The 24,178-nt window shown below is 53.1% G+C and overlaps 1 protein-coding gene and 1 long non-coding RNA gene across 12 annotated transcripts in view; one reads left to right on the top strand and one right to left on the bottom strand.

Annotated features, from left to right (window-relative positions):
* The window catches only part of WSCD1 (WSC domain containing 1), a 65,694-nt gene that overhangs the window by 1,575 nt on the left and 39,941 nt on the right, over positions 1-24,178 (top strand). For 3 of the 11 annotated variants that reach the window (XM_055256983.2, XM_055256989.2, XM_055256988.2), the window contains exons 2-4: positions 9,958-10,672; positions 17,647-17,761; positions 19,905-20,089. In XM_055256983.2, coding sequence (XP_055112958.2) covers positions 10,246-10,672; positions 17,647-17,761; positions 19,905-20,089 — 727 coding nt within the window. In that variant the 5' untranslated portion in view covers positions 9,958-10,245. Of the gene's footprint in view, positions 1-255; positions 469-7,569; positions 7,678-9,957; positions 10,673-11,523; positions 11,548-16,081; positions 16,160-16,625; positions 16,799-17,646; positions 17,762-19,904; positions 20,090-24,178 lie in introns of those variants that run through there. The other 8 variants (XM_063629591.1, XM_063629593.1, XM_055256993.2 and 5 more) reach the window with 6 other exon arrangements.
* LOC134735277 (uncharacterized) lies at positions 5,916-7,395 on the bottom strand. Its single transcript, XR_010118299.1, has 2 exons — positions 6,522-7,395; positions 5,916-6,161 (listed from the first exon to the last, which is right to left on the bottom strand). It is a non-coding gene; the product is annotated as an uncharacterized lncRNA (long non-coding RNA).

The following is a 24,178-nucleotide window of genomic DNA, read 5'->3' as shown; positions in this document are numbered from 1 at the left end:
GCTGCGAGCAGGGTGTTCCCCCTGCCGCGGGCAAACAAGTTTGTGCAGACGCGGCTGGGAGCGCGGCGGGGCTGCACCTGCTCCGGCTGCAGGGCGGGCTTACCGGGGGCGCCTTCCCGGGGGCCCGGGGCGGCTCGGCCGGGGCAGGGGAGAGTGAGTGGGTGTGTGCGGGGGATTGGGGGGGCGCTCGGCGCGGCCGGGATGGGGCGGGGGTGCGCGAGGCGCCGTACAAGCCGCGTCCCCCCTCCGGAGTCCCGAGAGCCCGTCCGTTTCCCGAGAGGGCGCTGCGGCTGGTCCCGGGGAGGGGTCGAGGGCAGGGTGTGGGGTGCGCACAGCTTCCCTCCTAGGCGGCGACGTTTACCCAGAAGCAGCTCCCTCTCTTTCCTCTACCAAGAGAGGCTTCCGGTCAGCGGAGGGTTTGCTCCGTCTCTTGGTGAACTTGAACAGAGGCAGAGGCAAAAGCAAAACGTATGTATTTTGTCCGGAAGATTACCCAGTATAGAGCTTTGCGTCTTCGTAGGTGTGGACGGAGACTCACGACTGGAAGTTGCTAAATTGCGTTTTTCTTGGCTACTCAAGAGCGTACCTGGCTGGGTCCCTGCCTCCGGGTAACCTCGCTAGTTGTTTTCCTGAGCATTTGTGCGCCTGGGATGATGTCTGCTCTGCTGATCGGGAATGCGGGTGGGGAAGGGGACCGCTCTTCCTTCCGCTGAGCGGTGGGAAGGCTGATATAGGAGTTCTAGCCCCGTAGCCCTGCACTGGGATCCAGCTGCTCCCCACACTGGCCCTGCCCCTGCAGCTCCCAAGATGGACAGATGCAGGACTCTGCTGTACTTTTCTAACATGAGATACCCGCATCCGTCTTGTTGCTGGAACAGCATGCTTAGGTTTATGGAGGCACTTGGTTTATCCCGCTTTGGGATAAGGAGTGGGGGCCTTTCTTTTTTCCTGTGATTTGCCTGGGTTGTCAGGCACAGAACGTGAGGGTGGTGGGGAGTGAAAGTTAGAGGAGGCATAAAGCTGGCTGGCCCTGCGCTGTTTGCAATCACCCACTCCTGGTGGCTGCAGGTGCTGGGGAGAGAGCTAGGGGATGTTCCCTTGGGCTATGGGAGAATGAGGTTTGTCTCAAGCATGCCCCCAACCCCCACACACTTAGACTGGCCCTCAGGAGACCCTCCGGGAAGGGGCCTCAACCGGCTGCCAGCCTCGGGGTTTCCAGGAGGAAGAGGAAGAGCCCTCCCAGGCACGGGAGCTGAAGGCGGCTTGGCGGTGGTTGGGCTGGTGGCTGAGCCTGAGTGCCTCATCTTCCCCGCCAGAAGGCCCTCGCCTGTGGCTGCCTCCTCCAAGCCCCAGCAGGGCCGTTTCCACAGCTCCTCTGTAAAAATGCCTTCTTCTGGGGTGAGGGGATCCCTCTCTTCAGTGGGCATTGTGCCCTGTGGGGTACTGCCCTGTGGCCTGTGGCATGTCTGGTTGGAAGTGAAGAGAAGCTGGGATAAGGCAGAAGGCCAGACTCCCGTCTCTTCCTCCTGTCTTCCTAACCGAGCAGAAGTGGATATTCAGGGCGCGGTGGCTCACGCTTAATCCCAGCACTTTGGGAGGCCGAGGCGGGTGGATCACGAGGTCAGGAGATCGAGACCACGCTGAAACCCCGTCTCTACTAAAAATGCAAAAAAAAAATTAGCCGGGCGTGGTGGCAGGCGCCTGTAGTCCCAGCTACTCGGAGAGGCTGAGGCAGGAGAATGGCGTGACCCCGGGAGGCGGAGCTTGCAGTGAGCCGAGATCGCACCACTGCACTCCAGCCTGGGCGACACAGCCAGACTGTCTCAAAAAAAAAAAAAAAAAAAAAAAAAAAGAAGTGGATATTCAGTGCCACCAGTGGGTCTGCTGCTGAAGCTTGAGCCTCCAATCTGATCAGTTCAGCCAGAGCACTGGGGAGTGAGCCACAGAGCTGGTTCCTTATGGCATTGGCCTGAGCAGGCGGCTCAGAGCCTCTGAACCCAGAGCCTCCAGGCCCTGATGGAACCCCTCCGAGCAGGGCCTCTTGGGAAATGGTTTCTCATCACAGAAGCTCCAAGGTTGTACTCCCATCCAGCTCAGACCCCCATCAGCCTTGGTGAGACCAGCTCCCCGACTCTTTTTCTGGAGGTACAATGAGGTCAAGGCCAAGGAGTTTGGGGCAGCTCAGTGTTTAGACCTTCAGGGCCTTAGGCCTTAAAATGCAGGTGATAATCATATACACTAGCAGGGCCAGAGCTGGGCCCTAACATCCAGGGCTGCTCATCTGGGGAATGAGGGAATGAATGTGGCTTCCTGCTCACCACCTTCTCCCTAGGCCTCCTGGGCTGGCCTTCACATTCTTCCTTTAATCTCTCCTCATCATGGCTTTGACAATCGTGTTGACATACGGCCTGAAAAATTATCGGAAGTGTGCCACTTGGAGAATATGGTCAGGGAGGAACTCTGCATATGCCCTGCCTCCTGGTGTGGATGTGAGAAGTGGATGGAAGAATGGGCTGGATTCATTTCATCAGCTGTAAAATACAGTGCACCTCCTGGTAGCTGTTAAGGCTCCTCCCCTCCACTTTGCTTTCCTTTCTCTGCTGCTGGAAGCCCCCGGAGATGTCAGCTCCCTCCCAGAGGGTGGCCCCCTTGACATGAGGGGGTCGAGAGTATTCTGAGGGCAGGGATGTGCAGCAGGGTGTCTTGGGCTCTCTCCCATAGCCCGAGTGCCCAGTGGCAGCATCACGTTGGGCAGGTCTGACTTTGGTTGGGCACTCCACACACTTGTCCACCTGTATCCAACTCACTCCGTGGGGTTTCAACACCCGTTTACCTTCCAGATTCTGAGACGGGCTTGAGACGACCCTTAAGCTTTCAGCACCAGGTGGAAGAAACACATGAAGAAGTGAACAAAATAAGATTCTATAAAAGAGATAGCCCAGGCCGGGCGTGGTGGCTCACACCTGTAATCCCGGTGTTTTGGAAGCCAAGGTGGGCAGATCACCTGAGGTCAGGAGTTTGAGACCAGCCTGGGCAATGTGGCAAAGCCCCATCTCTACTAAAAATACAAAAATTAGCTGGGCATGGTGGTGTGTGCCTGCAATCCCAGCTACTCGGGAGGCTGAGGCAGGAACATCGCTTGAACTCAGGAGGCGGAGGTTGCGGTGAGCCAAGATCATACCACTACATTCTAGCCTGGGCGACAGAGCGAGACTCCATCTTGAAAAATAAATAAAAATAAAAGAGATAGCCCAGAGATAGGCTGGAAAAGGTTGTGACTGGCTGTTTCAAAAGTGAGAAAGGCTCCAAATCAGGCACCAGGAAAGGAAAAATGCTGGCCCTGGCGCTGGTGCTCTGTCTTTCTGTGTGGACCCAGCCCCTAGCATGGTGCTCGGAAGGATCTCTGTCCTTGGTATTGCACACATGAAGACCATGTGATATGGCTGATGATGATATGCTCTTGGAATCAGAGCGATTTAGCAATAGCTGTTTGTATTTGTTCAAGTTAATTGGCCTTCTCTGTCTCAGATTCTGCATCTGTATGATGGGGATGATAATGATTTTGGCCTCAGAGATATGTGGGAAGATCACTCATTCATTTGTTCATCTGATCATTCATCCAATGCACTTGACAGTTGGTGAAAGTACCAAACTCTAATGTGGTATGTTAAATTTTTTATTTATATGAACCCCAGCAGTGGGTTAATTGAAGAGGTTTCCCTCCTTTGCGTGGAATGGAGTGTTGACCTATTATGTTTTATACCCTTTTAGCAACATATTAAAATTTTGAATCTTTTTTCAAGTTCTGAAGTTCAAACTCTCAAGAGATTTGCCTCATCAAAGACAGGGATCCCACCCCATTTGCATTTCCCAGACCTTCTTCCCCCAAAGGGCCCAGCAGATTTTTGTTTAGTGGGTCTCTTGCTCTTTTTCTCAGTCTCCAAGACCCAGAGTTGTTAGGCCTGTGATAACGGCAGCATGGCCCTGAGCATTGAAGGATGTCCAGTCCTGCAGGTACCTATTTTCAGGGGCATTCCCTGTGCCCCACCCAGAGGTGGGCAGAGGCACTGACTGTGCCTTTGAGAGGCCTACAGGCTGGAAGGAGAGGTAGGGACATTAGCAGGGAACCCTGACTCAAGACCACATACCACCCAGGCACAGGTTGTAGCAGCATCCAGCCTTGCTGCTTAGTGCCTAGCACTAAGGAGTGGTTCTGCTCCAGAGATCAGGGAGGCTTCATGGAAGAGGTGGCACGGGAGCTGAACCTTGATGGCCTGAAGCATTTCAGAGCTATGAGATGGGGCACAAGCATCCCTGGCTGGTGGAAGGGCATGCGTGAGGGTGCTTGAGGCATCTCTTGCTAACCAGGTGATGCTCTGGTGGGATACAGGGCTTGCTTGTCAATCCCTGGGAAGCCATTACAGGCTGTGGCATCATTAGCTCCTCATATTAGAAAGATCACTTTCTTAGACGGAAAGGGGACAGCCTTTTGGACAGGGGATGGGGTACAGAAGCCAGGTGCTATGCCTGAGCGGGGTAGGGGCAGGGGCAAGGGGAAAGTCACAGGAGGGGAATCCAGGAGCTGTGAGCCCAGCTGGAGGCTCGTGCATGTACTCTGCCCAGGTCCTAAAGCTGAGACCCCCTGGCTGCCAGTCATTGAGTCCGAGGCTTCGAGCTTCTAGGACCTGGATGCCCATCACCTTCTTATCCGGAGAGCAATGTTCTGGGCCCTATTCTTGTTGCTGGGGCTCCTGCCCTGCAAAGAGCAGGCAGCTCCGAGTCCCAAGAGGTTTGCAGCCCTTGCTGCAGCTGCCACAGTAGCTGAGATCCTTCTGGGGATGTCTGGTGTCATTTTCCCTTCAGTTGCCACTGCCTGTTCTCTCTGACTGGGGGTTGCAGGGAGGTTGAGTCATCTGACTGAACCCCAGTGGCCATTGGCTGCACCTGGGCCAGCTCTGAGTTCTATCTTGCAGTCCCCAGTCCCAGGGACTGCCTCCTCTCCTCTCCCTGCTGCCACCCCTCAATCTCTGGACCCCTAGCCTGGCTGAGAGGTGGCCACCTGACCAGCCCAAGCCATCCATCATTCAGGCTGTGCAGTTGCTGCTCCCTCGGTCCCAGATGGCAACAAAATAATAGACAAAAGCTCAGTTTGTCTGAATACCCAGGTGCTCTGGGCTCCTGCTCCCTCCCTGAGACTTCCAGAAGCCCATTTGTTCTATTACTCTCTTCTCATGCTTGACAGGGAACTCAGGATCTCCCTCCCCAGGCCCTGCTCTTCTGTAGGGTGACCCCAGGACAGGGCAGTGGGTGTGCACCTTTGTCCAGCCCTGGTGTGCCCCCTCTACCCCCAATAAGGCCAAGCCCCAGGCAGGGATAGATGCCCCCTAGCCTCCCCCTGAAGCACTGTAGTGTTCGAAGATGGGAGGTGCCCACAGGAAGCACACCTTGGGGAAAAATTCTCCAGACTTTCAGAGGGGAGGGACCCCAGGCTGCCTCCCAGTCCCAGTGGGCTGGGGCAGGAACACTCACCGACAAGGCACTGTCTGGAAGGCTTGGCTGGGGAGACACCACGTGTAGCATCATCTCTAGGAGCTTTGGCCCGGCATGACTTCAAAAACGTGCTGACGGAGGCGCACTAAACTCCTCTCAAGAATACATCTTGCCTCGTGTGAAGCTGGAGCTGGGATGGGGAGAGACATAGGAAGCTTAGTGGGCATAACGTAGGCCCTGGGAGCAGGTGGCCTGGTCTGAGTGCTGAGTGCTGGCCCCGGGGCTGTCTGGCTTCAGGCAGTGTGCATCACCCACTCAGCTTCAGAGACCTCAGTGCTCAAATGGGGTATGTGGGGCACTTGCTTGGTGGGTTGCCTGGAGGAAATGAGATGGTGCAGGTCAAGTGCACGGCCCAGTTCAACCTATTCACACTGCAAATGCTTCATAAATGGTGGCATTGACAAATAAAGCAATTGCTAACAGCAGTCTCAGCATGGAGATCGATCAAGAGCAAGAGTGGGATCCTGGGTGCACTCCAGGGACTATGGGGGCTCAGAGCTGGGGAGAGGCCTCTTGAGTCTGACTTCACCAGTGGCACAGCTACTACAGGCCCGTCCTCCGGCTTTTCCTTGCTTGCCTCTTTTGCATTCATAACCAATCCAGGCTGCAGTCTGTAGGGAACAGAGTAACAGAGGTTTCATGTCCACTCCCTAATTCAATCCCATAAAGCACATTTACCCCCATTTAATGGACAATGAGCCTGAGGCCCCGCCCTGTGCAATGCTTTGCTCGAGGTAGGTTTACTGTCATTGTCAGCCTGCTGGCTTTCGGGTGTAGTAGGTATAGCTGACGGCCCCCCAGGCCCTATGCAGATGAACAGTGGCTAGCATTCTGCCCCCGACCCCACGTGTTGGCTGGTTCTGCTGTCTGACTTACCTCGTGGCTTGGCTGTGAGCCCTTGTGCAGATGCTCCAAGTTTCCCAACCCACCCCCAGGCCTCTTTTGGGTTCATTCACCCAACAAACACTTACCATCACTGCCCTGCTAGCTGTGTGCTGGGATCTGGGAACATGGAGATAAACCACGTGTGATCCGTGCCCTGGAGGGGGGCTGCCAGCCTTGAGGAGAGATGGTGTGATGTGATGTTGGCTATAAAGTGTGGTGGAAGTCCAGGGCAGGGTGACAAGTTCCTGATGCTTTTTTTTTTTTTTTTTTTTTGAGACAGAGTCTTGCTCTGTCACCAGGCTGGAGTGCAGTGGCGTGATCTTGGCTCACTGCAACCTCCACCTCCTGGGTTCAAGTGTTTCTCCTGCCTCTGCCTCCCGAGTAGCTGGGACTACAGGCACGTGCCACCACGTCCAGCTAATTTTTGTATTTTTAGTAGAGACAGGGTTTCACCATGTTGGCCAGGATGGTCTCCATCTCTTGACCTTGTGATCTACCCGCCTCGGCCTCCCAAGGTGCTGGGATTACAGGCGTGAGCCACCACGCCCGGTCTTTTGTTTCTCCCTACCAGCCTACCCGCAATGAGTTTTCCAGGCTGGGAATCTGCTTTGTGATTTTAAAAGTTGGGAGTGCAGCCTGCTTCCTAGAAGATCTGGGCCATGGGAATCTGGCCTGCACGTGGCTGTCTGTTGTGTCCACACCAGCACCCACCTCCCCAGACCAGGGAAACCCCTTCTGGGAAGGGGGAGAGCCAGAAAATACTTTGGAGGAGCTTGGGACCCTGTGTGAGATGGATTGAATCTTGATTCATCAGCTCTGACCACTCCCCACCCCAGCCCTACTTGTATTGTATATCCAAATCCTATCTAGAAAGTCTATATGGAATTCACCAGTATACCCTGCCTTTAAAATTCCAAATTGTTGAGCTCCTGCCTGCCTTTCTGCTCCATCTCATCGGAAACCTTTTCACAGCAGGAGCGTTACCCTCTTTCCTTCAGTTATACAGGATTAATGTGATCCCTAGTTTGTAACCGGAGCCCCTTTGTGAGCAGACCTGGAGACCCCTCCCCATAGAATTACATCACAGAAAGGATGACATAAAGCTCAGCCCAGGCACTCTTGTTAACTCCATGAGTCTGAAAGCCCTCGGCTCCGTTAAGCTGTGTTCCTGGACCGCCTGGGGGCCTGTGCCTATGCACTGCTCCATCTCTGCCACGTTTCAGGCTTCATCCGCGGCTCTGTGTAAGTGGAATTTGAGATTTCACGGCCCTGACCCCATAGGAGCAGGTTTCTGATGTCAGGATTTGCATATCAATTTATCTGTGTTCTTGTCGATTTTTAAGATGTATTCATAAACAAAGATCACTGAGCATCCACACTCCCAGGCCTCATGCTGGGGCTGGGGTTAGGAAAATGAATGAGGCATGGCCTCTAGCCCTAAGTAGATGACAAACTTTGGAGGGTAACGGACAAGTAGATAGACAGTTCTGATCAACCCCAGGATGGTGAGTGCTGGGCCGAGGGTCAGCAGGGGCTGTGGAAAGACTGAGGAATCTTCAGGGAAGCTTTCTCTGAGGAACAATATCTGGCCTGAGCCTTCGAGGATACACAGGGATTTGATAAGTGAAGAGGAAGGAAACAGCATAAATAAAGGGTAGCTTGTGCAAAGGCACCGAGGCAGATGTGCCGTGGTTCCCGATGGCTCTGCTGCTGAACGTGGTGTGTGTGTGTGTGTGTGTGTGTGTGTGTGTATGCGCACGCGCGCGTGTGCATATGAGATGGGGAAGCCAAAGGAGGAGACCTGGCAAGAGATGAGGCTGGATGGGCTGGATCATGAAGGGGCCCTTGTATGTCATGCTAAGGAGCTTAGAGTTTATCCAGTAGCCACAGGGAGCTATTGAACGGGGTTTTAAGCAGGGACGCGCCATGATCAGATTTGCGTGTTAGGAGGATCACCCTGGCAGCCTTGTGGAAGATGGATTGGAGGGTCCAAAGCTGGAGGCAGAGAGATCAGTTAGGATTTCTTGGGATTTTCTCTGTGGTTTTACAAATCTGATGAGGCTGTCTGGGGTAGGCCTGGCAGACATATCAGCCTAGAAAATAGAAGCTCTGGAGAACCGTCTGCAATTTCCCAACCCAGAGTTTAATTCCACCTTCATTTGCTGATTACTGAGTCTGCTACCTCTGCCCCAGCCTAAAGGACCGTATTTCCAGATCTCTGCTCTCCCCGAGGGCCTTGGAACCTGGCGGCCCTCACCATTTAATCAGAGAGGGTCATGCCTATCTGGGGTCTTTGTCCGAAGCCTCCAAGCTTTCCGGGGGCCTGGAATGCCAGCCCAAACATTGTCCTTCCTCTCACACCCGCTGTCTGTCCCTGGTGCACAGAGCAGCCATTGAGTGGCTGCACAGGCCTGGCGGGGGGCCCGAACCAAGTTAGTTACGGGCAGTGGCTTAGTCACGCTTCTAGGGCCCTTGTTTTCTGGGATAAGCCTGTCCTTATGCTAAGGGCTTTGCTCACACACAGCCCGGGTCGTGGCAGCTGCAAAACCCTCTGCCAACCCCAACAGCACACTTTAGAGGTGCCGCCAATGGGAACCGAAACCCAGAGTGACAGCTGAGTCCTGGGGAGTGGAGAGACTCACGGAAGGCAGGTCAGAGAGCCTTCCGCCTTCTCTGCTCTGGGTGCTCAGCCTCTGTTTGCAGGTGCACGGCTCAGGCGCTACCCTGGTCGTTTGATTCTGGCCTCTGGAGTCCAGGAGGCCTGGGAAGGCTACACAAGACCCTCCCTCCCCTGGGCCCCATCCTGTGTGAAAGCCAATGACCAGCCTGTGCAGAAGCTCCTTCCAACCCAGGCTCACAGTTCCAGTGCACCCCTGGGAGTCAGCTGATTGCGTGCATATATCAAGCACTTGCAGCATAGTCCTGCCTGGGCTAGGTGCATTTATATGTGGTAGTGTCTCATTGCAGGCTGGGCCATGTATCATTGAGAGTCCAGGCTCTGAACACAGACTCTTCAAAACCTTGGCTCTCCTGTTTACCAGCTGTGTAGCTTGGGGAAAACTAGCTAATATGCCTTCTTTTGCCAGTTTCCTCATCTGTGTAACAGGGATATGATATCTCTACCTTGTAGGATTGGCTTCAGGGTTAAGCGAGATAATATGTAAAGTGTTTAGCTGAGAGCTTGACACACAGGAAGGGCTGAGGAAAGAGCCCCTGCTGCTGTTCCTCCTCCCCGTTATTGTTATTGCTATCATCACCGACTCCTCGTTATTCCTCAAGGGGAGAGCTCTTATCCCCATTTTACAGATGGGGAAGCTGAGGCCCAGCAAGGTTAAGCAACCTACCCGGTGTCACACAGCTGGCCAGTAACAGAGCTGGGATTTAAACCTGCCTTTGTCCAGTGCTCCTGCAACACAGCTGGTCCTTGGATAAAGCAAGCACAGGGTGAGGGGTGTCCCAGCCTGGGAGTGCCGGGTTGTGGACCCACCTATTACATCTCGGTGCTCTTTCTCCACCTTCCAGATTTCTGCGCCAGGAGATGAGGGTCGGCAGAGCCCTGGAATGGAGATATCCTTGACACCTGGGCAGAGGCTGCAGCTGCAGGACCCTGTGGCCGCTGGAGATAAGTAATGGTGCCATTTGAACACCTACTGGAAACGGGGCAGGAACAGTGAGTGACCCCAGGCGAGCGCAGGTAGATGCCAGGAGCCAGGATGCAAGGATGACGCCTCCGGAGGCCCTGGCCTCCCTCCCACCTGGACGCTAGGAGCCATCCCGGGGCTCCAGCCAGGAGCCCTGCTGCCCAGGGGCATGGCCAAACCTTTCTTCCGACTCCAGAAGTTTCTCCGCCGAACACAGTTCCTGCTGTTCTTCCTCACGGCTGCCTACCTGATGACCGGCAGCCTGCTGCTGCTGCAGCGGGCCCGAGTGGCCCTCCCACAGGGCCCCCGGGCGCCTGGCCCCCTGCAGACCTTGCCAGTGGCCGCCGTGGCGCTGGGCGTGGGCTTGCTGGACAGCAGAGCCCTGCACGACCCTCGAGTCAGCCCAGAGCTGCTGCTGGGTGTGGACATGTTGCAGAGCCCCCTGACCCGGCCCCGGCCCAGCCCCCGCTGGCTCCGGAGCCGCAACTCGGAGCTGCGTCAGTTGCGTCGCCGCTGGTTCCACCATTTCATGAGTGACTCCCAGGGACCGCCCGCCCTGGGCCCCGAGGCTCCCAGGCCCGCCATCCACAGCCGAGGTAGGAGCTCAGCTGCATTTGGGGGAGCTGTTCCCAGGACCCCTGTTCAGGGTCACAGGTTTGGTGTCCCCTTTCTCTCTGCAGGCCCGTGGCCTTCACCGCTAGATAGTTCTTTCCTTCTGCTCTGCAGGACGGGAAGGGGCCTGCGATGCGAAGTCCTTCAGGGTTTTGCTCACTCACCAGCTGGAGTTCCACGTGGCTCAAGGCTGAGATGTTGTGAGCAGGTCACTTAGCGCTCTGGCTTTGGATTCAGACAGACGTTGGCTGGAATCCTGGCCAACAATTTTTTTTTTTAATCTCGGAGAATCTAGTAGGACAAGTTTCATTGAAAATATGAAAATAGGTTGGGTGCAGTGGCTCATGCCTGTAATCCCAGCACTTTGGGAGGCCGAGGCGGGCAGATCACTTGAGGTCAGGAGTTCGAGACCAGCCTGGCCAACATGGTGAAACCCAATCTCTGCTAAAAATACAAAAATCAGCTGGGTGTGGTGGCGCATGCCTGTAATCCCAGCTGCTTGAGAGGCTGAGGTACCAGAATCGCTGGAATCTGGGAAGCAGAGGTTGCCGTGAGCAGAGCTCGGGCCACTGCACTCCAGCCTGGGAAGGAGACTCTGTCTCAAAAAAAAGAAAATTAGACATATCACTTAATGTCACCAGGTCTGTCTGAAATGGAGCTAAAGATGCCACTCCTGGGCTATTGTGATGAGCAAATGTGATAACACAGAGGAGTGGGTCACAAAGTGGGGTCCCTGACCAGCAGCATCAGCTCCCCCGGGATCTTGTCACAAGTGCAAATTCTCAGATTCTCCCGGAGTTGCCAAGTCAGGAACTCTGGGGTAGGGGCCAGCAGGCTTTGTATTTAACGCTCTCTCTAGGTGAGTCTGATGCATGCTTAAGCTGAGAACTCCCAGGACAGAGGCCCCGGTATATTATTTGGCACTCTAACTGGCAGCTATTATGACTTCATAAAAGCAGCTAACGCATATGGGATTTCCTATGCACCTGTAAGTCTGCTGTTTACAGGTATTATTATTATATCGCAATTTTACAGGTAAAGAAACCAAGGCATGGAGAAGTTAAGTCAATTGCCAAGGTTATTCTCTTAGTGTGGGTTCCCTAGAAGCAAACCCTGAAACCAGGATTCACATGCATCCAGTATATTTGGGATGTGATCCCAGGGAACTCTAGTGGGGGGGCGGGAAGTGGGACAGGGAAGGGAAGGCAGCCAGTGATGGGTGTGTTATCAAGCAGGTTACAAGTGGGCAACCGGACTTAATCCGGCTGGAGGCTCAGTGCCAGAGCAGAATACACATCTCAGAGGACCCGCTGGAAGTGGCAGGCCTGGGAGACATGGAAGGGACGCAGCAGGGTCTACCATCATCACACTGCTGGATTCCAGCGTGGGGACAGTCTGGCTCTGGGTTGGAGCTCTTTATGCTGAATTATGCAGACTCTCTCTGCAGGGTGCAGCAAATGTGCCCGGTGCTTGGGGAGCTCCCAGTAGGCATGGAAGTTGTTGTTGGAGGGTGGCTGAGCTCAGTCAGCTTCCCAGCATCCCCGTCACCACCTCACCAGGCCCTGCACCCGAAGTCACAAGAGGAACTGCTCTCTGAACCGTAGTAAGTGTGGTCGGAGCATAGTGTACCACCTGGCAGAATATAAAAGGAGATGAGGCAGGAGGGGCACTGGGGCCTGGGTTAGGGAGGGTCACAAGTGCCAGGCCTAGGAGTTTGGCTTTATTTTGATCATGATGAGAAGGTTCTGTGGAAGAGAACGGAGCCCGAGCAGTCCTTACTTTAGGAGACTGACTGGTAGCCCAGTCAAATAAAGACTGGAGGGCTGTGGGTCCGTGTCACTGTGGAAGGAAGTTCCTTCAGGAATCATTCAGGCCATAGCACTTGCTGTAGGATTTCTCAGCAAGGCTCACGTGTCAGAAGGGAGAAATGGGGAGCTGAAGCTTCAGCTCATTTGACACAGGCGTGATTTCTGCAAACTCTCCACAACACACTGAGAGACTGGGTCTCTATGCGGGTTTTATCAGTGTCACTTATTTAGACTAAAGTGTACACGACTGGCAGGAATCAACATTGCTTGAGAGGAAGCCATGTAAAATGCACACGTTTTGAAAATAGACCTGCGTATTGCCACTTATTGGGCCTGTGACCTTGGGCACAGTGGGCTCAATTCCTCTCTTCATTGCTTTCATTCCACACTTACTGATGAGCCACCAAATGAGTCTTCACGTGTGCACTTCACTGTGCCCTGGAGGAGCTCAGTCTGGCAATAGAGTCAGATATGCACCCAAATAATTTCTACAAAGCACGGCCGAGGTCTGCTAGAGGCACGTGCAAAGTGGGCTGTGGACTCAGTGAGAAGTGACCTTTATAACTGACCAGCAGCCTCCCAAAGTGCTAGGATTACAGGCGTGAGCCACCACGCCCGGCCGAGGCGGGCGGATCACCTGAGACCAGGAGTTTGAGATGAGCCTGGCCAACATGGCGAAACCCTGTCTCTACTAAAAATACAAAAATTAGCCAGGCGTGGTGGCGCATGCCTATAATTCCAGCTACTTGGGAGGCTGAGGCAGGAGAATCGCTTGAACCCGAGAGGCAGAGGTTGCAGTGAGCCAAGATCGCGCCACTGCACTCCAGCCTGGGTGACAGAGCAAGACCCTGTCTCAAAAAATATATATAATAATAATAAAAATAAAAATATAAGTGACCAGCAGAGGGAAGGGCTCAGCCCTGAGTGCAGAGTGTATATGTCTCAGGGAACCAGTGAGTACCCCTTTATTTAAGTTGCCCCTGATGACTTACAGAAGTGATGGAAGAGGCTCCAGTAAAAGCTAGAGAGATTGTGGCTAGATATAAGCGGACTGATATCCAAATTTATATACCAGTATGGTCTTATCAGTTGTTAAAATAATTGCAATACTTCCAGGTTGGTTGATAAATTGTTCCTGTCCTGGGCCGCTGGGGTGCCCTCTACACTCTGGCTGCCTCCCCAGTGGCTCCCAGACCTCCCCCTTTATCCAGCAAAGAGAGGGTTAATGTGATTCCAGTGCCAAATGGTGGCAATTCTGAATGGTCAGTGCCCTCCATAGGTGGTCAAGTATTGTGAATGTGCGCCAGGATTGAAGGAAGAATTTGCTCTCCTTTGAACAGCATAAGAACCAAGTCTAGGGAGGCTGTGCTGTCATGGTCATCAGAGAATGGGGGAAGGCAGAGTGCTGGCCTGCAATCCCTCTGAGCCCCTTCCTGTTGTGGGGCTCCATGGGCCAAGCACAGCCAGTCCGGCCTCACTGGTGGAGAGTAGCCCGCAGCCCAGCCCTCGGGACAGCTGCTGGGGCCTCAAACAAAGCGGGTGTCTCTTTGTGGCCCGGGCAGCCCGCCATCCTCCTGAAAGGGGATCCTGCAAGGCGCGGAAGCTGCAGGAGGCTCCATCAATCACTGAGCATTTCATTATACCTTGGACAACATCCATAATGGAATAAAATGTCAGTAAGTTTACTAGGGGAAAAATAGTAACTTCTCCATAGCCAGTTTGTTTTTTATTGATAGTAATTTCCAAAGACATTCCAATATCTTCAAAGCCATCGTTAATAGCCTCATGGTGTGTCCATTGTGATGTGCAAATGAACAGATGCAGAGTCACAGACAATAATGCGATGCCTCCATTTCAGCCGAAAGTAATAAATCCGCCTCAGAATGGGTCCCAGTGTATCTCTCGGAAGTTCTTTCTTTCCTGAACATTCTCGCCTCTGTCGGGGAGTTAGAAAAGCTGCTCGTTCTGCGTCCAGATAAAAGAGCTCGCCTCCTCCCCACAAACAGAGGGGGCCGTCTGTGTCTCGGACCCCTTGCCGCACGCTGAGACGGGGCCAGCCAGGCCCGGGCTCGCCCCCCACACCGGTTAGCTCCGTCAAATGGCTGGCTGGTCACAGGTGGACCACTCCTTGTTTCCAGAAGAACCAGAGCCTGACTGCTTGAAACCATTTTTTCTCTGTCTTTTATTAACATGTTAATTATTCAGCTAGTATTTACTGATCCATCCATCACACGTCCCAGGTTAGAGTGTAGATCAGAATAATAATGGCTGTTACTTGTTTGGACATCTGTTATGTGCCAAGCATTGTATTGTATAGACATACATCTGTTATCCCATTTAATCTAATCTTCAAACAGCCTTATGATGTAAGTGCTGCTATCACTGTTTTAATGATGAAGAATTTGAGTTTCAGGGAAGAAAAGTAATTTAAACGTTTTTGTTATTAATAACAATATATTAACAGTAAAAACAATCGCTGCTAAGTAATTACTGCATGCCAAGCCTTGTATTAGACATTTTACATGTGTTACCTTATGGAATTTTCACAACTACCTCATGGAATTGGAACCATATCCCCATTTTATAGATGGGGAAGTTGAGGCTCAGAGAGAGGCAGCCGCACATCCCGGGTTGCACAGCCAGATAGTGGTGGAGCCTATTCCCAAAGGCCGTTTCCGTCCACTTCCCCAGAAGCAGGTACAGCCTGGGAAGCACGTATAGCCACGTGCAGTCTCAGCCTGGGAAGGTCTTGAGCCCAAGCACCTTGAAAACCTTCTGGTTAATTTCCCATCTACAGTGATAAATGTTTAATTATCCTGAGCTTATGCCCTGGCTGTTTAATTGAAAGCTGAAATAGAACTTCTTTGCTGAGCAACCCATCAGAAATTTCTCAAATATTAGTTTTCTTTTACTAAGTAGGCAGGCAGAGGAGAAGGATCCATTCTCACTGACCTGGGTGAAAGCTCTGTGCAGTGGTCCATGCTGGTGGCGGTGGGCTTACGGAAGGAGAGAGATGCACGTGGGGCTGGATGTCTGGGCAGTGGAGGGCAGTAGCATGTGCCTGTGGGTATGGCCACGTGTGCTGATGGGCGTCCCCAGATGAAGGTGACCTCAAGAGGCTCAGAGCCTGGCAGGGAGCCAGACCCTTTGACAAACATTGGAGAAGGTGGCCATTGTTCCCTCCTCAGCCCTGGGGTTCTCTGGTCTGAGGGTCTCCTGGGTCCCTTGGGTCTTGGTGTGGTGGGGACTCCTGTCTCCTGCCATCTTGCTTGTTCTCCTCTGCTTTGCCTTAACCTAGGGCCCTGGATATTGCACCTTGGTGCAGTCAGTAAGACCGTCCCGACTTCACATACATATATATGTACTTATGTACTTCGTGCATTACTGCTAGTCCCCATGGATAATAAATAGTACTATAATTGTTCATTCATTTATATATATACATATATATACATATATACATATATACACATATATACACATATATATACACATATACATATATATTCAGACAGAGTCTTGCTCTGTCACCCGGGCTGGAGTGCAGTGGCATGATCCCAGCTCACTGCAACCTCCACCTCCTAGGTTCAAGTGATTCTCCTGCCTCAGCCTCTGAAGTAGCTGGGATTACAGGTGTGTGCTACCACATGCAGCTAATTTTTGGTATGTATATATTTTTTGTATTTTTAGTAGAGATGGGGTTTCACTATGTTGACCAGGCTGGTCTCGAACTCCTGATCTCAAGTGATCCACCCACCCCGGCCTCCCAAAGTGCTGGCATTATAGGTGTGAGCCACAGACAGCCCCTAGCCCCCTTCTTTGTATTTAGGCTCTCTGCTAAATACAAAGAAAAGTCACTCCCCGATTCAGGCCCAGAAGTGGATGGTTGGCAGGCTTCCTCCCCTAGGCCACTCAGCGGTGGCCCCACTCCCCCAGCCACTGCCCTGGACCAGGCTCTTGGCAGGGACAGAGACAGTCTCCCCTGCCCTCACAGAGCACCCAGGCCTGTGGACCATCAGGACTTTTCTCCTCACTGAAAAGCCACTTGGGAGCCACTGGCAGGCTGCTGGGAGGTCCTGGGCGTGTTCCTTCCCAGAGACAGCCTAATTTCTCTGGAGGCAGTGGTGGCTCCCCAGGTGACATGAATGAGCGGAACGCAGCCCTTCCTGGGGAGACGTGCAGTGTCTTTATCACAGGTGCCCGATCCAGATCTCGGCGCAGCTATTGTGGGTGTGCGTTCACAGCTTGGGGACTGTGTGACGGCGTGTTTGCAAATTCCCGTGCCGCTCCTTCAAAACACTGGTGCGCGTGACATTTACGTGCCTACCCGCATTTGCATCAGGACTGCCATCTCCGGGCTTCTCTATGCATCTCTGGGAGATTTCTCCCTCCCTTGGGGTGGCAGGGCAGGCCTGTGACAGACTCTCTCACTGGCATGTGCACGGCTGGCTTCTCACTACAGCATGAGTGTCCCCGGTATCCCCTTCCAGGGATGTGCGCAGGTGACCAGCCTGGAGAGGCCTCTGCGGTCACTTGGCCCTGTTGTTTCCCACACGGGACACTTGCTCCCACTCTTAACAGACTCTGCGGACACACTCCACAGATGGGGCCTTACTCCCTCTTGGGACGGCAGACTTTATCTTGAGATAGCTTTCCCCGTTTGAAAGATCTTCCTTAAATTTGCTAAAATCAAACTTGCCCTAACTGATTTCTTCTCTCTGGCCCCCAAGGAGGCAATGACCCTGTCTCTCAGGGCATTTGTCAAGGTAGAGAGGCCTGTCTGAGCCCAGGGAGGGCGGGGCTAGAGGGGAGGGGTAGAGTCCATGAGAGGTAATCCAGCCGTCCCAACTTCTGAGTTGGCAATAGTGGAAGAAAGCAGTGGTGGGGCTGACGCCAGGCTCCCGGCAGAGCTATCTGGGCAGACAGTGGGCCATTAACTAAGAGAAAACGGGCAGGAAACAAACAAGAGGGAGGTGTCAGATGCTCACTTGGCTCAGCACTGAGCAGGAGGGAGGTTGCCTGCAGCACTCATCCCCCAGGTTTCTCTGAGAGTGGCCTTGGCCAGGAAGGCAGAGGTTCCCCTGGCTTTTCCCAAGGGTGGGCCCGTGATTCCTGGGCCTCTGGTCTCAGCCATGCTTCCCTTTCTGCAGGCACCTACATTGGATGCTTCAGTGACGATGGCCACGAGAGGACTCTGAAAGGAGCTGTGTTTTATGACTTGAGAAAGATGACTGTCTCCCACTGCCAGGATGCGTGTGCTGAGCGGTGAGTGCTGGGGCCCTGGACTGTTGATTCTAGTGGGAGGAAGGTCCAGGGACGGTTCCAGAATGAGGAGGCATATCAGCTATCAGTTGGCTGTCATAGCATAATTAGAACTCACTGATCAGATCCCGGTTTTCCAGAAGAAAGAAAGTTTGTTGGCAGGTGGCCTGGGTGCTTGGAGCTGGGTGCTGGGTGATGGCCTAGGTGCTGAGAGCTGGGTGACGGCCTGGGTGCTGGGAGTTGTGTGATGACCTGGGTGCTGGGAGCCTGGGTGCTGGTGCTGGGTGCAGGGAAATGCGACTTCCAGTCCAGCCATAGCAGGGACTCAGCGTGTGACTTTGGTGAGTTCTTTTCCTTCCCTGGGCCTCAGTTTACTTATATGTTTCACAATAAGATAAAGGGCTTTAACTGAGATTTCTCTGAGAGGATCTTTCCAGCTCTGGTAGGAAGAGTATTTTCACCTTGTGTCTATAACAAGGTTTACTTTTTCCAATACTTCCAGCTCACCCAGTAGTTGCCAGACACTTGTCATGTGCCAGAGGAATGGTCCCTAATGTCAAGGCCCTCACAACTGACTGTGTGTCTGTGTGTGTGTGCAGCACACACACACACACACACACGCATCTGAGAGAGGTGGGTTAAACAGAATCAGACTTCCCTCTTCACTTATTTCTCCCACAGATTTTTTTTACCTTTTTTTTTTTTTTTTGAGACGGAGTCTCGCTCTGTCACCCAGGCTGGAGTGCAGTGGCGTGATCTCCACTCACTGCAAGCTCTGCCTCCCGGGTTCACGCCATTCTGCCTCAGCCTCCCAAGTAGCTGGGACTACAGGCGTCCGCCACCACGCCCGGCTAATTTTTTGTATTTTTAGTAGAGATGGGGTTTCACCGTGTTAGCCAGGATGGTCTCGATCTCCTGACCTCGTGATCCACCTGCCTCGGCCTCCCACAGTACTGGGATTACAGGCGTGAGCCACCGCGCCCGGCCTCACCTTTATTATGTCACATAAATTCTTTCCACAGTCAGCCAGGTAGCAATTAGTTATCCCCATTTTACAGATGGAGAAACTGAGGCTGGAGAAAGAAAAGGCGAGGTCCTTCCGTAAACATACGTTATAGTCTAGATAAGGTGGAAACAGGATGATACATTCTCTTCTTAGTCTCCTAGTAGATCAGGAAACTGAGACTCAGAGATGGTAAGTGATGTTCAGGGTCTCACCGCCAGGACGTGGTCAAATGGGGACTTGAAGCTTGTGTTTGGATTTTCAGTCTGGGCTTTTCACATCTAGATCCACGGATTGGAAAGTGTTGACTGCTTTCTGTAGCTGAAGTCCTGTGTGATTCACTGAGGGTTCCGTTTCCAACCTTTCTTTACCTATGGTATTACAACTAGGTCAAAGTAAGTAGAGAAATGGCTGTGGAGTTGGAGGCTGTGCTGTAGGGCCCATGTGTAACAAGATGTGACATGTGGCAGGCACTTCAGACCAGCTCATGGCCGCTCACCAGGGTAAACTGTTAAATTTTTAGAGTTGTTGTGAGCCCATTATAAAACCATTGGGAGCTGAAAATCTTCTATAGTCGGAGTGTTTACATCACAGAAATTGGCAAAAGTACAAACCAGAGCTCTCCCTGTCGCATACTGAGAACCAGCTTACAGGCACATCACAGATTTAGACCCATCATAACCTGTAACCACGGCAGGCACCCTCAGGGCGGAGCTCAGGGCTGGCAAGAGGGACCAATGGGGCTGGCTCCATTAGTTTATCACAAAGGAAAGACTGTTCCCTGAACTTAGCCAAGTGGCCCTTGAGTCTGGCTGGAGACGATTCCTAAGGCCAGCCATAGGCTGATGGCTGTGGCCCCTGCCTGTTCACCCAGAACCAAACTCAGCTTCAAGTCCAGTCCATTTCCCAGCTCCAGAGTCAGTCGCCATTGCATGACCCACACAAATCCTCTCCACAGTCTGCCAGGTAGCAGTGAGTTACCCCTCTTACACGGATGGAGAATCTGAGGGCTGGAGAAAGAAAACACAAGGTCTTTACTTAAACAGACTTTCTAGTCTAGATCAAGCTGAAACAGTCTGCAGTTTAGACCCCAGCCCTAGCTCTAGGCCAAGGTCCGGACTCACCCAGGCCTTCTCCCTGCAGGTCCTATGTCTACGCCGGCTTGGAGGCCGGGGCGGAGTGTTACTGCGGGAACCGGCTGCCAGCGATGAGCGTCGGGCTGGAAGAGTGTAACCACGAGTGCAAAGGCGAGAAGGGCTCTGTGTGCGGGGCTGTGGACCGGCTCTCCGTGTACCGTGTGGACGAGCTGCAGCTGGGCTCCAGGAAGCGTGAGTGTGCCAGCCTCTCCCTGAGCTCTGTCCATCCCACTTGCTCTGGCTGCCCGTCCCCCACAACCTCTCAATCAAACTACCTGGGGCAGAACCTGTGCCAACCTCTGCCCTCCCTTCCCTATTGCCATCACTGGACAGGCTCCTGGCAGGGCGGGGATGGGGCTAGGGTCCATCAAAGGCTTAACTGCTTGAGTTCATGACTGAAGCATACCTTTGCTTGTCCCCTGCAGGAGAGATAAACTGATTAGGAGGCCTGGGTATGCCTCAGACATGCTGTGTGGCCTCCGGCAGCTCACTGCCCCTCTCTGAGCTACAGTCTATTTTGTAAACTGCAGAGGGAGACCTAGATTTCTTTTTTTTTAAAATTTTTATATTTTATTTTTTATTTTTGAGACAGAGTCTCACTCTGTCACCCAGGCCAGGCTAGAGTGCAGTGGCACAATCTCAGCTCACTGCAACCTCCACCTCTCCGGTTCAAGTGATTCTCCTGCCTCAGCCTCCCGAGGAGCTGGGATTACAGTCACCTGCCACCACACCCGGCTAATGTTTTTTGTATTTTTAGTAGAGACAGGGTTTCATCACATTGGCCAGGCTGGTCTTGAATTACTGACCTCAGGTGATCTGCCTGTCTCAGCCTCCCAAAGTGCTGAGGTTACAGGCGTGAGCCACGCACCCAGCCAGGAGACCTAGATTTCTAGCAATGGTGTGAGCCAGATAATCAGAAAATTCCCCAACTATAAAGCACCTAGAAATGCTGCATAAAATTTAGCAAACATTATTGTAAATGCATAGCTGAACTAGCAGAAAAGTAAGGCAATCCCTTGGATCCAGAAATGAAGAAAGAACAAAGACCCACAGTGGGGAGAGTTAGAGATAGGCTGTGTGGCCGTGGGGCTCAGCGGAGGGAGGTCGCCAGGCTGCGCGGCCACTCTGTTTGGGTCTTAATGTCCAAGCAGAATAGGGAAGGAGGCCTTGGGCTTCTCAGGGTAAGGAATTGGGTTGAAACTTCTGTATACAGTGGGATTCAGTTTGACTGAAATGTAAATCAGCGAAAGTTTAGATGAAAAAAAAAAATGTCACCCACCCATTCAGAGAGTTAGAACAAAGCTTGTCTGTCTTGACCTGAGCTTCAGGTGAAGACAAAAATCTTCCTAAGAATTTGTAACCACAGGCTTGCATTTGTATGCATTTGGGGTTCAAATTTATATGATCTGCCTGAAAGTTTCAACATGAAAGTTGGCCCTGGGCCACCTGGAGGTTCTGGCAGAGGCAAACGCAGTGTCTCCTTGAGAGGTGTGCCACCAACCCAGGCGTAGGGGTGCCCAGAGGTGAATTCTCACTGAGTGCTGAGCCCACAGTTCAAAGTGGTAGAACTCAGGAGGAACCAAGCTGACACATCAGGCAGCAAGATTGGACTCCAGGGAATTTCAGTGCAAAGGGCTATCAAATAGAGATGGCCCTGAAGGGGCGCAGCTCAAAGAAGGAATTGGAAACTCAGGTTCGTCCTCACTGCAAGATGATGAGCACAAATCCACTTCCTCTAATCACAGAAGGCTCCTTTATAAAATAATGGGGCTGTGCACTGTTGCACATGCTGGGGGCCACTCTTTCCATGGTTGGGAGAGGCAGGATGGGAAGGATTCAGAGCCTGGGAGACCACCCCCACCACTGGCAAGGGTTGGGCAGCGGTGATGGAGGCAGAGGCACAGCCCAGGATCCAGGCTCACTGACTCACAGACACGACCGCCTCTGGTCATGCCCTGGTAACAGGGCTCCAGGAGAACTGACAGATTAGTTCAAGAATAGGGCAGAGCCCAGGTAAAGAGGTATCGGATCAGCCGGGCGCGGTGGCTCATGCCTGTAATCCCAGCACTTTGGGAGGCCAAGGCGGGCGGATCACGAGGTCAGGAGTTCGAGACCAGCCTGACCAACATGGTGAAACCCCGTCTCTACTAAAAATACAAAAATTAGCCAGATGTGGTGGCAGGTGCCTGTAATCTTAGCTACTCAGGAGGCTGAGGCAGGAGAATCGCTTGAATCCAAGAGGCAGAGGTTGCAGTGAGCCGAGATCACGCCATTGTGCTCCAGCCTGGGTGACAGAGTGAGACTCTATCTCAAAAAGAAAAAAAAAAAAGAGAGAGACGTTGGATCAAAAGCTAAGGCTTCACAGGGGTTCTGGGAGGGCTGTCCTAGCAGGGAGTGAGTTTTCCAAGCAGCACAGAAGCCGAGCCCTGAGAACCGTGGGTGAACCTGAAGGCCACCCTGGTTGGCAACTGTCTGTGGGGTCACAGTGCCCGGGAGAGCTGCTCCATGTTTAACCCCCGCTGACCGGGTCTTCTTAGATGCCTCTTGCGTTCAGACAGGATGTGTCTGGGAGCTCAGGGGTCCAGATGGGGCAATGGGGTCAGGGGCGGAGAAACTGACAACACACCATTTAGCTGACGGGTTCATTAGTGACACCATTAACTTGACAGTTTCCCATCAACACCTACTCTGCCAGGCCGTGACCTCATACAGGGGTTTGCCATGGCACATGGGCAGAGTCCTATCCAGTCACCTGGATATGCAAATGGACTTCCTGAGGACCAAACTGCTCCACGCTAGCTTCTTGGAGCTTTTATTTCTTTGGTTTCAAACAACATTCCCGCGCCCAAGTAAGACCAATTCTATATGTGGACTCCTGGCGGCCCTCCCAGCCCCGTCTGCCTGCTCAGTAATTGATTCTGAGAGGCATTTGTTTTGCTTTAGGTTGCCCATGGATTAAGAGACAGATGGTCCAATCATTCAAGCCAGCCCTAGATCCGGAGTTGGCTGGACTTGCTGTCATGGTTAGTGTTGAAGATGGTGTCCTGGCTGCCCCTTTGGGCAGGCTGTGGAGCCCCCCGTGAGGTAGCCTTGCCTTCCTGCCCCCTTCCTGAGGGGATGAGCTGACAGGATCTCTCTCAAGAGGTGACCAGGTGACCACCACTATGAGCTGCAGCTTCTGCCAGCAAGGAGCATTCACAAGGAGTAAGACCCACGAATGTACTCCCCAGGTTGGAATCAGAGTGGGTTCTGAGCAAGTCATCAACGTCTTCGCCTTGGGGGTGTCATTCTGCCAAGTGACCCTCAGGCTCCCACCTGGGGAATGAGGGAGACTGGACTGTACCAGGTGACAATCTGTGTCCTGAGAGTCGCATCAATGAAGTGTGGAGGCAGCCAACACTTCCTTCTTTAGCGGCTCATGGACTGCTCACCTGTTGCAGTATATGCAGTGCCTTCCTGCTTTATCTCATTCAGTTCATTCATTCGCTCAGCACGTAGTGGGCACCTGCTGTGTGTCAGGATCAGGGCTCGGTGTGGGGAACACAGGGGTCACCTAGGATGTAGCCTCCCCCCAGGAGCTGTGTTCTGGAGGCCTCATGGCCCCCTTTTGTCCCTCCCTGTGGCCCAGGGCTCGCTGAAATCTTGATCCCTCCCCCATCTCTGGATTGTGCCTGCCCTGATGACTCTCCCCATTGTGTGTTCTATCCCCGTGGAGCTGGTTGAGGACCAGTGCCCAGTCCATTGAAATGTTTGTTCTTTGGGGCATCAATCATGCCAAAGAACAGGAAAGAGTTTTGTGAGCCCAGCACCTGCCACCACCCTCGACCTTGACACCAAAAGCCAGGGCAGACACACGGCGGTGGGGAGACGTGGCCCCATCAGTGGATGTGCGTGGGTATACGTTGTTCCTCATGACCACCCTAAGAGCTGCACTGTGTGTAGGTGAGGAAGTTGAGGGTCTGAGCCCGAGACATGGCAGAGTTGCAGAGCTAGTCACTGGCAGTGCAAGGACTTGAACCTGAGTACTTCTGACCCTAAGCCCTGGCATTTTCCCCACACTAGGCTGGTGTCTGTGCCCTAATAGGTCGTGCCCTGACACGTGGACCACAGGTGCTGTGGTCGGTTGAGATGGGCTTCCAGATCCAGGGTTTGGTCCTACTTGGCAGATTCTGGCTGGTGAGAGGGTTTCTGTTTGCACCATGTGGTGTGGCAGCTAGAGAGCCGGGGGAGATGCTGAGCCCTGGGAGACCCCGTGTGGAGAGGAGCATGGGGTAATAATCA

This window comes from Symphalangus syndactylus, chromosome 20 (assembly GCF_028878055.3).
Source record: "Symphalangus syndactylus isolate Jambi chromosome 20, NHGRI_mSymSyn1-v2.1_pri, whole genome shotgun sequence".
Taxonomy (NCBI): domain Eukaryota; kingdom Metazoa; phylum Chordata; class Mammalia; order Primates; family Hylobatidae; genus Symphalangus; species Symphalangus syndactylus.
Note: the sequence above shows the minus strand (reverse complement) of the source record. Positions and strands in the feature narration are given on the sequence as shown.